We start from the raw sequence: 15,369 nt of genomic DNA, 5'->3' as shown, positions 1-15,369 counted from the left end.
TGTGCGCATTCTGAAAGCTTCCCTTTTTCATTGAAGGAGGGTAACGGCGAGACAGAAATCATTGCGGAGGGAGTACGCTAAGCAGAGTGAGAGCAGGTCCGATGGCTCAGCACCAACAAGTTCACAGCAGAGCAACAACAAGAAGAATGCGAGGCATCTGTGTATGCTGTAGCACGCAGGGCCCTGCAGCGGGCGACTGACTGTGTAACATAAATACATGACAAAGAGGAAGTCTCGGTTGCTCGTGTGCTCTGCACTCTCACTAGCCCTGGGAAACATCACCCCATAAATGAAAGGGTAAGCTCCCGCCACTGCCAGGTTTCTCGCAGCTTCGGTGGTGGTGGGCGTAGATACACGCAGGGCATAAAAAACGAGCTGCACGGAAAATAAAGGCGCACAGACTCTATAGTTACTGCGAGGTGCGCTTCCAAAATAAAGCAGCTGAAGCAGTGCAAGTCATGCCGCACGTAGAGAAAATCATTAAAGAAAAGAGTAACGAACAACACCGTATCTATAAACAATAACAAGCTGTCACCATTTATAAATTTTTCCAACTGGTATTACCACCATGGTGAGCCATTTTCACAACTTGCGTTCAAGGCAGGGCTCACAAGAATAACGACCGACCGGCACAGTTCACCGTTCCGATGCGACAACATCTTGCTATAAAAGCGGCTCAAAGTTGCCTGAGGGTTTCATCGTTCACACATCCTGTGGGCCAATGATGCCAGTGTGAAATGTTGAGAATTGCCATGTCTTTCTGAAATATGTGTGAGCCCGGAACTTAATGGCGCTGTAAATATCTGGTGTATTTATCACACAATTTGCTCATTTCATCAACCCGCAAGTATGAACGATTGAGGGTGTACTTTGAGTACCGTATTACACAGTAGGAGAGCATTTGATTAGTTTCCCTTTAAACAGAGTCTTGCTTTGGTTGTTCGCGGAGAATGACAAAAAAAGTGCCTACCAAGTAATATAAGGAGACAGTCTAAAGCTACCAGTACACCATCGAGTCCAGATGGGCCGTTGAGAAGAAGACAGGGCCCAGCGTTTAGCATAAACGCTGACGCGACCCAATGGAAATGATTGGCGGGGCTTAAATAAACTACCAGAAAAATCCTAACTAAAAGAAGCCTCGCAGAGCGAGCAGCGCATGCGCGCTGCAACGCTAGACGAGACCTAAAAAGAATTGAATGAACACGAGAAGAGTATGTATTTTTGTGTACAAAGTCCTACACCTAGGCAATGGAAAGCTGCAGATTCACTAACCTCATATAGAAAATTCTGCTACTACCCAGAAAGATGCTTCAATATTCAAGAGCTTGCTGCTGGCACCTCTTGTGATGTGCATGTGGCACTTTTGAATCTGGTAACTTGTACTCTCATCTACTATTTGCAGTTTTTAGGAACTCCAAAATCTGCAATATAAAGTACTAAGTAGAATAATGTATTATTAGGTTCTATGGACCTAACATAGAACCATCAGCACCTCTCTAATCAGGAATACCTCAACTCGGACTGCCATTTCAATTTGCCACCCCTTAGTAAAACCTTTCCAAGGAAGATGGGTACACGTATTTCACCTCAGAAAGATTGACTACCAGCGGATGACCAAGTGGAAGAGTCTGAATAGGTAATTGTATCAAGCATGATATAATTATATAACACATGCAGTGGACCTCCTAGGCTTAGGAGGGATCAAAAGAAGGCTTAGATTAAAAGTGGATGATAAGATGCCGACACCTCATTTCAAAGGTTGCTTACCTTGCTTTTGAAGACCACATATATTAAATTGATCCCTATATATGGCTGAATTTACTTCCCTGTTAATACTTTTAGTTTGGTGCATTCCACTATGAAACAAAAATGTTTAGGTAGGCTGTCCACCCCCCCCATCCATTACTTATTTATGTGTATGCTGTATATTCCCATGTGCTCACACTTCTCCCAAACAGCCTTTTGGTGTTGCAAACACTATTATTTAATCTTTACCTTCGCATTGTCATCTTTCTTGCATCTCTATGCTCCATCTACATCCTCACCCTTTGAGAAGAGGAAGTGGTCTGGCAGTGAAGCCTGTGACCATGCATGTTGACAGTGGTGGGTGGAGTCACTGTCTCTCGAGACGCGTGGGCTTCTTGAATTGGTCTGTGCAGGCCCAGCACTGGATTGTGAGGGGGAGGGGGGGGCTTTGGCATGCATGTCTTTGGCACTACATTCCATGAACAGATGCTTACAGGGTAGGCAACATTTTCCTGTTTTTTGGTCTCAAAAAGTCCACATTTTTACAGTGAGCTCTGGCAGTATGGTAACTTTGTGTGGGCATGTGTTCCTTGTGAAAGTGCCGAATGCGGTCACTCACATTGAAGTAAGACAATGGCTGAAGTGAGCTGACCCATTGTCACGTGCTGTTGCGGGAGTAAGAAAATTGTGACACAACAAACTAATGGACCAAGTAGCTGGCTTAAAAGCTGTATAACTTTATTATGCAAGTAATTTCGAGCACCTCAAGCATATGAATGGCTTCTCAGGCTGAAAGTAAAGGCTGAAATTGTCAGCAAAAAAAACACCTCCGAGGGATAGGAGTAAGAGAGGTGAGGCTTGGATCCACCCAGAAATAGCCAGAGATTCGAGAGAGAACAGTGGACAGGCACAACCAGATACCTCTTGCCCTTGAAGTGAAGCTTCCACAACTGTACATTGTCCAATGTATTAACTGCATCTTTAGTGTCAACTAGATTTGGCTTAATGAAGTCTCTTGTGGCATTCATATGACAAAATTATATTAGAGAGATGATTCGAATGAGAGGCCAAGTTGCAGTGTGTGTAATTGCTCAAATTACAGAAGGAAAAAGCGAAAATGCCCGGCACTACTTCTCAGTTCCCTGTTTTTCTTCCATGGAATGTTCCATACATTGAATCATGAACTGAGAAAAACACAAATTGAATGTCCATATAAATCCCTTTTTTATTGCACGCCCTTCTCTTGGACACTTGAAACAGTTTGTCTTCAGTTGATATGAACACCGGTATTACAACCCAACAGATACATGGGTATACATCTTCAAACACATGTAATAATGATTCGAAACAGCCAACACGTGTTTCGTGAGAAAAATCTCGCTTCTTCAGGGCTTAGCAGAAAAGATTCCAAGCAAACTTTATACTAAACCCATGATATCTGGTTCCCACAATTCTTCAGTATCCTGTGCTTTATTCAGTGGTTTTCTTCAATATCATATTTAGGCTATAGCCTCCCATCAGTGTAGATATAATTACCCATAATGTTTTATATGGACATTCAATTTGCAAAATTGCTATTAATGGGTTTGGTGATGGAGTTTCTCTTCTGCCCTCATTATCCTTGACAAACTAATCCAAAGTCTTGAGGAAGCTGGAACAGAGGGGTCGGCTCTTGCTTGAATCTATTCGTACCTACACAATAGAACAAATATTATACATGCTTCCCCGTTCTCTTTCCAGGCTCAATCATATCGCCCATGCTTTTCAACACATTACCAGATCTGATCAATAGATACAACTATGCAGATGAGACCCAGATACTTCTGAAATTGGAAAACTCAGAGGTCCTTGGAACATTTAAAATGTTCAGTTGCCTTTGAGCCGTTGATCAATGGATGACATGGAGCCACCTAAAATTGAATGCCTCCAAAACTGACATGCTCCCTCGTGGTGAGTGGAAAACCTATGACCTCAGTGTCTGTCCTGACTATCTAGGACAGGGGTTCTCACAAACATTTGCCCAGGGCCGCAAAGTACGGTCTGTGGTGTGACAGAGGGCCGCACTGATGCCAGCAGGGTGGTGGAAGGGGGTCTGAGTGGGTCAGGGATTATGTAAAGAGGCCTAAAAATAATGTTAAATAAACAGGCAAGCATTTATTTACAGGTTAATAAATGCTTGCTCATTTATTTAACTTTAAAAAAAATATTAGTGGTCAGCAGCTGGTGCTGCTGTTCAGCAAGGGGCTTGACCTTTACATGCAGCCCCCTGTTCAGCAGGGGGGCTGCATGTAAAGGCTCAAAAGGGCCGCACTTTGAATATCACTGATCTAGGACCTCCAAAAATATCTAAAGAGACAAGAAACCTCTGAGTTCTGTACAGCAAGCTGTCATTAAATACACAGGTGGATACGGTAACCAAATCAAGCTTTCTCACAATGAAAACATTGTGATGTATCTTTCTGCACCCAGAGTTCTCCCTCACAAGGTTCAGGCTACCATCTTTTGTCCTATCAAAACTGCACTACGCCAATGGTATGTATTATGGCTCACCTTTGTCAACTATGAGAAGATTACAGAGAATTCAAAAAACTGCAACTTGACACTTCCTACATGTAAAGCCACGAGCACACATCTCCCTTGCCTTGAGAGCGCTAATCTGGTTACCAGTTGCCAGAAGATCCTCCTGCAAGCTGCTTTGCAAAGCACACAAAGCAATACATGGTAAAGAACCACTCTCCTGAAGAAGAAAATCAGCAAAGGCATACAACAAAGGAACATACGCTCAAGAATGGTTCTCGCCTCAATATTCCTACATACTCGGAAAAAACCACGAGTGGAACATCTTTCTCTTCTCAAGCAGCCAAACTATGGAAGTCACTACTCCCACACATAAGATCCACTGACCACCATCCTAGCTTCTGAAGATTAGTCAAGAGCTGGTTCTTCCCGACATAACAATGCTCTCAACAGTGTGCCATAACGTTATGCTCTGGCATGACAGACTAAACGTCTTATGGTATAGAGATGAAGTTGTTGTTATACGTGTATCATTGAACTAGGCGTCCTGTTATAGGCAGATACATTTATATATGGGAAATAATTATATTACACTCCTATAGACGTGTGTATCAGGCAGTGACATGATTGCTGCTTCTATGTAGATATAGGTGGATATATAGAATTTATGCCTGCTCCTGTAACTTTAAGAAATATCATGCAAATATTTGCTTACTTCAACACAAGATAAATGTATACATCAACCATGTAAATCTTGTTGCTTGTCTCCACATATGGTTATTTCTTAAGAGGGATTTTCTCTAGATAATAAAACCCAATAAAGTGTGATGTGCGTATATGTATGCATACGTAAAAAAGATTTTTAATCCTCCTTTCAACCTCTGTCCCATCCCTCCTCTCTGACTCATCCCAAACATTTCTGATTACTATGACCCCGACTACTTTTAAAAACTTAATTTTTCCCCTTTCAAATCTGTTCTCATCATTCTATCCCTACTCTAAATTCTACTAAACACAAGAGAAATCAAGAGCACAAACTTAACACAACTAATTCAAAAAGGTAACAAACAAATGTATAAATCTACTAACTATTAACCTCAAATCTTGGGTTCCGGAGTATAGTGCTACTCACCCAAAGCGCTTCAACACCTCCACAAGGGTAATAAGATCTGAATAAATAGAACTTCAATTACAATTTACTGCTGCAGGCAGAGCATCATTTCTTATGCGACTTTAATCTGAAATATAACATTGCCTGGATAATCTTGGAAAATGTTTGTAACCGTTTTCAAAAGGCTTTTGAAGTCAAATGTCGTTCAGGCAAATCATTTCATAGAGGCATCCATGAATTTCATTACGGTCTTATGTTAACAGGCCTGGAGGTGAAATCAACCCTGGGGAAGATGAGGTAGAAGGACTTAAACGACTGATGACAGAGGTATGTCTCAATTTTTTTCAAAGCCTTCATGTGTTTTTTTTGTTGTTTTTGTTTAAGAGTCCCCCGTGGGGGTAGCATACCAATCATTTGTCAGTCGTTACACTTTGAAAAAGGTTTTCACAAAGTTCATAAATACATCTCATCTGTTGCACATGGGGGTGTACTCCGCCTGGCGGGATAGTATATGCTTGCTCGTGGATTCGCGGGTGAGGAAAAATGAGCGTATAAGAGAGAGTGTCGCACTCTGTCGTATCCCAAGAGCCACGTGCTGGCGAATATAGGTATGTCTGTCGTCCCCGCATTTGTCCACATGTCCCCTTACTAGACAGTGCATGACTAACGTGGGATGTGTCTATCGGCATCGAAATTGCCGACCAAAACCTGAACTCAAAACTGTCGGAAGAAACTCCTTCTTAGAACCTGGAGAGGGGGAGGGCATTGAGGGCAAGCAAGGACGATTGGATGTGTGTTGGGCGGAGGGCGTGCAGGTCAGCGGTCCGAGAGGGTGAAGGTCCCGAGGGTGCCAGGGGGGGCAGTGTGCATTCTGGCGCAAGTGACCGGCATTTTCCCTGTCAGGGCATCTGATTTGGTGGGTCGGGGTGTTGTGAGGAGTCGCGGGGGTGAGGTGGGGATGGCCTCAGTGTATCATCTGGCGCTGTCTCTTGCTTAAATTGTATGAGTAGCTGTGTCCATTCTGGGGAGATAGGATGTTTTCGTGTACCCGTCACTTCTTCCTCCCGTAAGGTCTCTTCTTCCGCCGCCCCCCACTTGTTGACTGCCCCATCCATGCCGCTTCCGGGGGGCCCGAGGGGGCTCTCCAGTGCATGGTTATTGCACGCTTCGCGAGGATTAGGGCGAGGGATGCGAAGCGCCATTGCAATTTTTTTGATTTTTTCCGTTTGTAGGTTCCCAGGGCACAGATTTCCCACGTGTCAATGTGCGGTAGATTAACCAGTGTGAGGAGTGTTTGGTGTATTTTGGTCCAGTAGCATTGCAGGGAGGGGCAGTCCCAGAACATGTGCAGAAAGTTCGCTTCCACCAGCTGACATCGGGGGCAGCTAAATTGTGTGTCCAGATAGTACCGGTGCAATTTGTCTGGTGTGAGGTAGGCTCGATGGAGTATGTTAAACTGTGTTTTTGAATCGTGCATTCCTGGATACTTTCTTTGTATATTCCAGAGCGTGTGTCCACTCCGTGTCATGAAATGCCCTGCCCACGTCGTCTTCCCAGGATTGTCTCAGGTCAGCTAGGGAGACATCATTCCGTTCTCTGAGGGCCTTATAGTGCCAGGTGACTAGGTGTCTACCGGCCCCCATACGGAGTATCGTGTGGAGGACCGGGTGCGTGGGGGGCTCCCCGTCTTGGAGATTCCAAAACTGAAGGGCACTGTCTAACAGTTGCCTATGCATTAAAAATTGTCCGGGAGGGAGTTCATACCAGTCGACTAGCTGCTCGTAGGTTCTCAGTTGCCCCTCATGGAACAACGGCTCCACCTCCGTCACATCGTGATCAGTCCAGGTCTGCAGGGCTCTAGTAGTGTAGTATCTGTCCCCGCGGGGGAGCCCACCAAGGGCAACAGTGGGGAGTATAGTGGCCGGTCCCTTGACATTCTATGGACGCGCATCATGCACTTGCGTGCTATGGAGACTTGAACCGGGTGGGTACAGGTCGGTTTGGTGCCGGGCAGGAGCATCCGTCGTACGGCTGGGAGAGGTATCCTGCCGGCCTCCGTTGTCATCTCCCCAACGCACCTCTCTGCCGTCCACTGGAAGAGACATTAAAGCTGCGCAGCAAGGAAATAAGATTCAAAGGACAGGGCTCCTAAGCCTCCGCTCGCGGTGGGCAAATGCAGGGTGCGTAAAGCAACTCTGCGCCGGCCATTGCACCATATCAGCGTTGTAAGCAAGGCGTCTAGTTCTCGGAAGAAAGAACGGGGCGGGATCACTGGGAGGTTGGCAAAATGGTAGAGCAATCTGGGCACCATTATCATTTTCACGATGGCCACCCGGCCGATGGGTGCCAGTGGTAGAGTCTTCCAGAAACCCACAGCCGAGCGCAGACCCGCCAGCACCTTGTGGTGGTTATCTTCGTACAGATCGGTCAGGGAGTGATAGTCGTACTCCAAGATACCTGGGAGCTGCTGCACTCCACCTTAAGATCTGCGTACCCATCACCACATCGTGTGGTGCCAGGTGGGGGTGAAGCGGGTAGATGGTCGACTTTCCCCAAGTTAACCCTGAGGCCCGAGGTGTCAACAAAATCTTGCAAGGTTTCCCAAATCGAGGTGAGGTCTCCTGTCACGTCCCGGACATAAATTAGCAGGTCGTCTGCATATAATGAAACGCAGTGTGTCGTTCCTGCAATCGGGATCCCCCAGGCCGTCCCCTCCCGTCGCAGCCGCATAGCCAGGGGCTCCACTTCCAACGCAAAAAGGGGGGGGGGGAAGTGGGCAGCCCTGTCGGGTCCCCCTCTCCACTGGGAAGGGAGCAGAGATAAACTTACCGACTCTCACCCTGGAGGTGAGTCCCTTATACAAGAGTTTCGTGTATGCCAGCAAATTGTGGCCTATATTTAGCTTGCGGAGGACCGCGAACAAGTGGGGCCATGTCAGAGTATCAAACGCCTTCTCTAGATCGAAGATCAGGCATGCGGCACGTGGGAATCTATCTTGCACACTATCTTGGATATGAAAGAGCCGTCTTATGTTATGCGAGGTGTTGCGTCTGTGCACAAACCCGCACTGATCAGGATGCACCAGGGTGGGGATAATTTGACTATAGCAATCGGCCAGGATTTTCCCCAGAATTTTACAATCTGTATTCAGGAGCGTGATAGGTCTGTACGAGGACTGGTACGGGAATCCCTATGGGGTTTGAGAAATGTCACCGCCGTGGATTCACGGAATGACGCGGGTAGGATCCCTTTGGCTAGAGCCTTCTCATATGTAGACATGAGATGAGGTACTTTCTGGGCCGCAAAGGTGTTAGAGTATTCTAACGGGAACCCATCCATCCCCGGTGTTTTCTTTCTTGCGAGAGACCCAATGGCATGCCTGATATCTTAGGCTGAGATCTTGCTGTCCAGTTCTTTCTTGTCTGCGGAGGAGAGTGTTGGGAGCGTTAGTGTGCCCAGGAATTGTGTTAACGTATGCGGTGTTGCCGGTGTGGGGTTTCGGTACACTTCCGCGTAGTGGGTGCAGAATATTCGCAGGATCTCTGATTGGGATGTGTGGAGGCGCCCTGTCTCTGTGAGGTCGTGTCCTGTTTGGCCACCCACGCCAGCAGTGCCCCCGCTCTATTACCCTCTCTGTGTGTCCGTGCAGCGTATCCTCGGAAGTTGTATTTACTCAGATCCCTCAGTGTTTCTGCGTGGGCGAGTTTCGCTGCGCTGCTGTGGCCCCCCCCCCCTGGTCCGCGGTGCGGGACAGATCTGCCAACGCGGTCTGTTTTATGTAGTGCCTCCTCCAGTGTTCTCCGCACTCCCACTACCTGTTGGATACAGTGTCCTCTGGCACTAACCTTATATGCGTCCCACTCTGTGGCCCTGGAAGAGGCGGAGCCTGCATTGTGTAAAAAGTATTCCCTAATGAATTCCCCGTGTGTGTGGCGAAAGGCCTGGTCTGTGAGGCATTCTTGGGGGAGTCGCCTTGTAGGGATCGGGGTTGGGGTGGCCGCCAACGAAGGGTCACAGTGTGTGCATCGTGGTCTGATACTATTACCTCTAGGTAGTCAGTATGGCGTATCTTGGGCAGGATATCCGGGGAACACAAGAACCTGTCATGCCTCACCCGTAGGTCATGGGGGATGGAGTGAAAAGAGTACAATCTGGCGGCCAGGTTCTGCACTCGCCAAGCGTCTGCTAGTGCCCACTGTGCTACCCAGTCCCGGAACCGTTCCGTTTGTTTGAGTCCTGGGGAATGTGGTGGGGGAGGGTGTGATCTATCGAAGTGCAGGTCTAAAACACAGTTGTAGTCCCCACTGAGGAGCCAAGGTATCTCTGTGTAACGGGCGAGCACTGTGGTGAGCCTCTCCCAGTATTGATCTTGCTCTGTGTTAGGGGCGTACACCCAGCCAATGAGTATCGGTTGGCCGTCCAATAGACCGGTTATGAATGCGTACCGTCCCTCCTTATCGATCAGTCGGGTCTGCTGCTTAAAAGGTACCCCGGGCCTAATCCATATGAGTGTGCCCCTGGCGAAGGCGGAATATTTCGTAGCGCACACTATGCCCGCCATTTTCTATGGAGGCGGACTACCTCCTGTTCCGTCAGGTGTCTCCTGTAGGAGGGCCACCTGTGCTTGTCGTTTGATGTAGGCGTATATCGAGTACCGCTTAGTGGCCGTGTGCATTCCCCTAACATTCAGAGTCACATATTTTAGATCTTTGGTCAATGCCTTAGGAATCATACGTCACCCGGGCTGTCCGTGGGTCCCCCTGGGTGATTGTCTCCTCCCAACCCGTCCTCCCTCTGACCCGCCCCGCCGATGTAGAGACGGTTATCATGGTCCTGTCCTCCTCCTCCCTCTCCCCCCAAGGTGTCCAAGAAGGTTAAACAAAGATAAAAGGGGAGAAACCATAACTTCAGGGAACATTCCCAACTAGGGGGACCCATTGCGCGGGGCAATACGTCCAAACTACAGGTCTGCAATGGCGCGGTGATGTTGTTGCACTTGAGGGTCTAGCGCTTGGAAGTTTTTTTCGCCTTGGGTGACTTTGTCCGCCAGCTTTCTATGGTCGTCCCTCAGGAGGTTGAGATCCGTAGCTAGAGTGTCGAATTTGGTCTCCATCGCCACCCTGGAGTGTTCTATGGCTGTGAGGACTTGGTCAAGTTTCCTGGATGTGGAGTCTTCCCTGGCGGGCTCTCTCCGCGATTGGATTGGGGCTGGTGGCTGGGGTGTCATCTTCTGTTGATCTGCCACCTGGGCGGTCCCTGCCGCGACTCGACAGCCCATGATGGGGGGCTCTCCGGCACCACCACACGTGTCTTCACCGCTAATGGCAGGCAGGCGGGAATAATCGCTCTCTGCCGTCCGCCCGGTCGGCACGTCGGTCGCCCGTGGTCTGTGGGGGAACTAGGATCCAAGGCGTCGCTCTTCCCTGGACTTCCGGCTGCCGAGCACGGGGGTGGGGGGGTGTCCGGAAACGCAGCAAGATGGCTATCCCTCGGTCCTCCGGCTCGGAGGTAAACAGTCCGGGTGCGCCTCACACAGTGTAGCAGCGGGGCCGACGGGAGCTCTCCTCCACCCTAGCCCTGCCGGTCCGACCAGGCTCGGTCCCGTCACAATCGGGGGTGGGTTCCCTGATGACTTCTCGAACTTCAATGCCGGGGCCGTCTGAGGTCTTGCGGGCTTGGGACGTGCAGCCACTGGCGGCGCGCCTTCTTCTGTCCACTCGCGCCTTCTGGGCTACTGGCTGGCGAGGATAAAGGGATGGCACACCTCCGTGCCCATGTGCCTTACATGCGCTGGAGGGGCAAACTGGCCCTCTTCCGCGTCCCGCTGGGGGATCTGGGAGGCGCCCCCCCGGGACACGAGCAGCGTGGTGGTGCTGGGTCACTCTCGCCGTGCCCCCCCAGTCCCCTCAGGCCTTTCACGTGTTCGGAGCAGACGGGGCAGTGCAATACTCTGAGGGATGTATCGGGGCACACACCTCTTCCTCTCGGTGTCCCCAGTGTAGGCTGCCCCCGCTCCCGTCAGTCTTCACTGCATGGGTGGGAGAGGAATGTTACAAGCTCCGCCGAGGCCGCCCGCCTTGCACTGGTACCGCGGGTTCCCCCCGTTAGGTAGCCGATGTTCGCGCCTCTTCTGGCACCTTTCCCGCCATCCCGGGCTGCCAATGTGCTATTATGCCCCGGCGGGGGTGGGCTTCCCGCCGCTGTCTCGAACCAGTCACTGGACACGGGGGGCTCTCATTCCCCAGCCCTCCATCGTCAATGGGTGCCGGCGCCCCTCCCTGGGCCCCCCAGCGGTCCCAACGGCGTTCGGGATCCCAGCTGTGGCGGTAGGACCCGTCGGGGGTGGGGCTCCCGGCCGCGGCCTGCCCTGGTCACGGGGGCCTCCCCTCTCGACCCCTCGGATGCCAAGCGGTGCCGCCACCTCACCTTAGGCTCTCGGGCTCTCCGCTGTTGTGTCCGGGCCAGGATCCGCTAGGATCGGGCTGTCTACGACCCCCTCTGGCGCTCTACCCGGCGGCCGCCATTTTGCAGGGCCGCACACTGGGAGCTGGAGCGGGTCGCTCCGGATGCTTCAGGGACAGCGGCACCAGGTTCTGGGTGCCGCGGGATGGCCCTGGGGTGTTACAACCCCGATTCCTGGCCTCAATGCCTCTGCAGGATTCCAGGGGGTGACATATGCTGCTGATGATGCGGGCCGGCAGCCCGTGCTTCAGGTAAAGCGATCCGCATCTTAGGCGGCTTGGCCACGCCCCCCAAAGCCTTTGTGTGTTAATTGATTTCTCTGTAAGCAAAATTCCCTGTTTCCTGTTAGAAGTATGACCTTTCCACTTTCAAGTCTTCATTTCCCTGATGCATATTGATTTAAACATTGCTTAACTACAGCTCCTGATCAAATACAACCTGAAGCTCCGTAGAATATTTTTCTCCTTGTCTGTCTCGAAGCGTTCGTTTTTTCGCCAAAACTGGATTCTCAAATAATTTTTTTTAGGCTGACTAAATTAAGTGGTGTTTATGCAGCTCGGTTACTCTTTGCCTTGCTATTGACGAAATATGGTGAAACTTGAACAGATCTTCCATGTAGAATTCTCTGGTCAAATGCCGTATATATGTTTTATTCCTGGGGTTTTGTAACCTGCTACATACCACTTTATGAAGGCACTGCAATGATTTGAAGAAACAGTACTTACTAGACTGTAGTGATCAGTGTGGGCAATTAAGGGCAAATTAATGAATAATAGTCCAGCTGAAGGGTGGAATCCAGCATTCAGAGCCTTCTTACCTGTGATGGGATGATCCGTGGGTAAGCCTTGAAGTGATTGAATAAATGAGTTGAGTACTTGGCCTGGAATTGTAGTTCTAAAAATCCCTAGTCATCTAACTTGCTGCTATTTAGTAACATTCTGTGGATTATACGTCTGTGGTATGTTCTCATTTTTCCAGTTAACTTGAACAGCTGGGTTCTTGTCCGCCGAATAAATGTAAATTTGATTTTCAGGAAACACTTTATAGTGAATTCTGTACTGCCACCAGGACTGAGTCGCTCTTTAGAATTTTGAAAGAACAGCATTTCACTTTTTTTTAAATTTTCACATGACAGAGGATTGCATGGAACTAGGAAGCCAATCTCAGTTTATGTTTATATGTTACTGCTACACAGTCCTGCTCGGCTGCCCCACTTGCTGCTTCACAGCCTAGACAGAGTGCTTTCTGTAATGTGTGAATTTGCAACTGTGAAGACTCAAAAAAACAAACCTATGATAAGATTTTAACAAATATTTATTAACACTGGAATGCTATAGTAAGCCAAATCACATTTAATAAAACACTGCACTTGCAATAAAATAGTGAAATCTAGATTAAAGCATATAATGAGAAAACAACCTAACACTTCCCTTTAAACATCAGGTGCAAGGGTGTAGGAGGTTCCTAAAGCCCAAAGTTAACTTTTGGTTGCCCCACTGAAAAACAGCTTGGCAGTTGACCAGTGCTTTGCCACTTGGCTTTGTGCAATCCCATCATATTGAGAAAGGTGCTGTCCTAAATGTCATTCATCCCTTGTAGAACAATCTGGACCAGAGGTCAAGAGAAACCTTTAGTTTGAGGCATGTGTGCTGTAGATACACATGTTGTGCATAAATCCACCATCTAGAATTGGGCTTGGATGATAGGTTTTTTTTCTTCGAAGAAGTTGTTTGAATCATGAGGTTGTATGACGACTCCTGTTGGTGATACTGCGTACGGGCATCAGTTCCATTGGGAGATTGTTTTTTTCATTGACTGGTAATCTCTCGTGCTCTGGTTGGCAATCTTTTCCGGCTCCCTTCAGTTCGCTAGTCAATCCTGGTTGTGTAGTTCGTCTTGCGTTCCGAGCAAATAACATGTATGCATGTCGGGGACTTCTATTTCAACACAATTTTCGGAGAATGAGCTGCTGGTGGAATGCATTTCATTCCTCTTCTGTGCAAAGTGCCACTTCAAATACCCTCACACCAGTTTGCAATCTATGCCTCTCACCTGATCGAGAGGCATGCAAATCTTTAAGTCGAAAAAGAACATTTGAGCTTGACATGCATGTTGCCAAAAATGCTCCACAGACAAGCAGATGTCTCACCGGACATCTTCGGCCGACAGGAAGAATAGGCGTCGGCAGCCCAAGAGGAATCCTTGTCCATCCATGATTCCGAATCCGGTTTAGCCATGGAGCAAGTTTCAGCCATCCTCGATTCAGCTCAGAAACATCGGACCGTGAGTACAACGGTCCCCAATCCAAAACCAAAAAAAATCTGTTCCATCCGAAAAAACTGCTCATAGTGTACCACTACAGAAGAGCCATGGCACGTACCAACATAAAGATTCAGAAACTCTGGCTCGGTGCTGAAATTTCGGCCTAGAACAGGGGCCTCCACTTCACGGTACTTCGGGTCCAACCACATCAGCACTGAAACATTCTTCAGCTCTAAAATGTTACACATTCGGATCTAAAACTCCACCTGAACCAATCCTCTATGCTATGCAGGAACAGTTCGACCCGAAGCACGAAACATTTCAATTTCGACCTGAAGCTAAGAAGATAGTTCTTCAGCCTGCAGAGCCTCAGTCCTCTAAGACCGTTAGCTTTTGAAGAGGCTATAGACATTCCTGTGCAACATCTTTAAAAGAAGAAAAGGGACATTGCTACTAGCCCTTTACACATTCCCATGCCTACATCACTAAACCCACTAACTCCATGTCCCCTCCCCCCACGTCCCCTCACCTCAGCCACTCAACCACCTAATTCACCATAAGATTCTGAAGCAGGCAACATGTCACCTCATTCACCCATCATAGATGAGGATGATAACACCAGAGGACACACATCCTGGGGATGCTTATGACCTAGAACTACAGTGGGTATGCAGATCCAGACCCTTATCCCACTCGTCCATCACCACCAGATAATGTCTCTGCCTATTAAGATCTAATAGCCAGAGCTGCAGCTTTTCATAACGTGACTTTACATAAGGACCCCATTGCGTATTACTTCCTTTTTGAAAACTCTATCCACTGCTCAAAAGGCATCGCAATGTTTATCACACCTTAAAGGAATGCTGCGTCTTGCAGATGACATTTTTAAGGACCCTTAAAGGCATGAATTATAACACCACGAGTGGACATAAAATATAAGGCTGCACCATCTGATCCTATATACATTAAGGGACAATTAACACTGGACTCCCTGGTAGTGGCTAATGCATGCAAAAGAGCAAGCTCCCTAACAACTAGGGACGCATCTCCCCCAGAAAAGGAGTCAAAACAGATTGATGCCTCAGACAAAAATATAGCACCCCTATCTGCTAATCAGCGGCGTATTGCCAACAGTAAAGCTCTTTTAGCTTGTTATGACAGGGCGCATTGGGATGAAATGCAGGGGATCCTCCAACATCTCCCAGACGAATGCAAAAAAATTGGTTATGAAATTTTTAATGAGAGAAACTAATCACCAACAACTCCATAAA

At 48.3% G+C, this 15,369-nt stretch overlaps 1 protein-coding gene across 2 annotated transcripts in view; it reads left to right on the top strand.

Moving 5' to 3' along the window:
* Positions 1-15,369, top strand: part of NUDT21 (nudix hydrolase 21) — a 74,298-nt gene that overhangs the window by 19,262 nt on the left and 39,667 nt on the right. For both annotated transcript variants that reach the window (XM_078671589.1, XM_078671590.1), the window contains exon 3: positions 5,638-5,701. In XM_078671589.1, coding sequence (XP_078527715.1) covers positions 5,638-5,701 — 64 coding nt within the window. The remainder of the gene's footprint in view (positions 1-5,637; positions 5,702-15,369) is intronic.

The sequence above is a fragment of the Lissotriton helveticus genome, chromosome 12 (genome assembly GCF_964261635.1).
Source record: "Lissotriton helveticus chromosome 12, aLisHel1.1, whole genome shotgun sequence".
NCBI classification, from domain to species: domain Eukaryota; kingdom Metazoa; phylum Chordata; class Amphibia; order Caudata; family Salamandridae; genus Lissotriton; species Lissotriton helveticus.
Note: the sequence above shows the minus strand (reverse complement) of the source record. Positions and strands in the feature narration are given on the sequence as shown.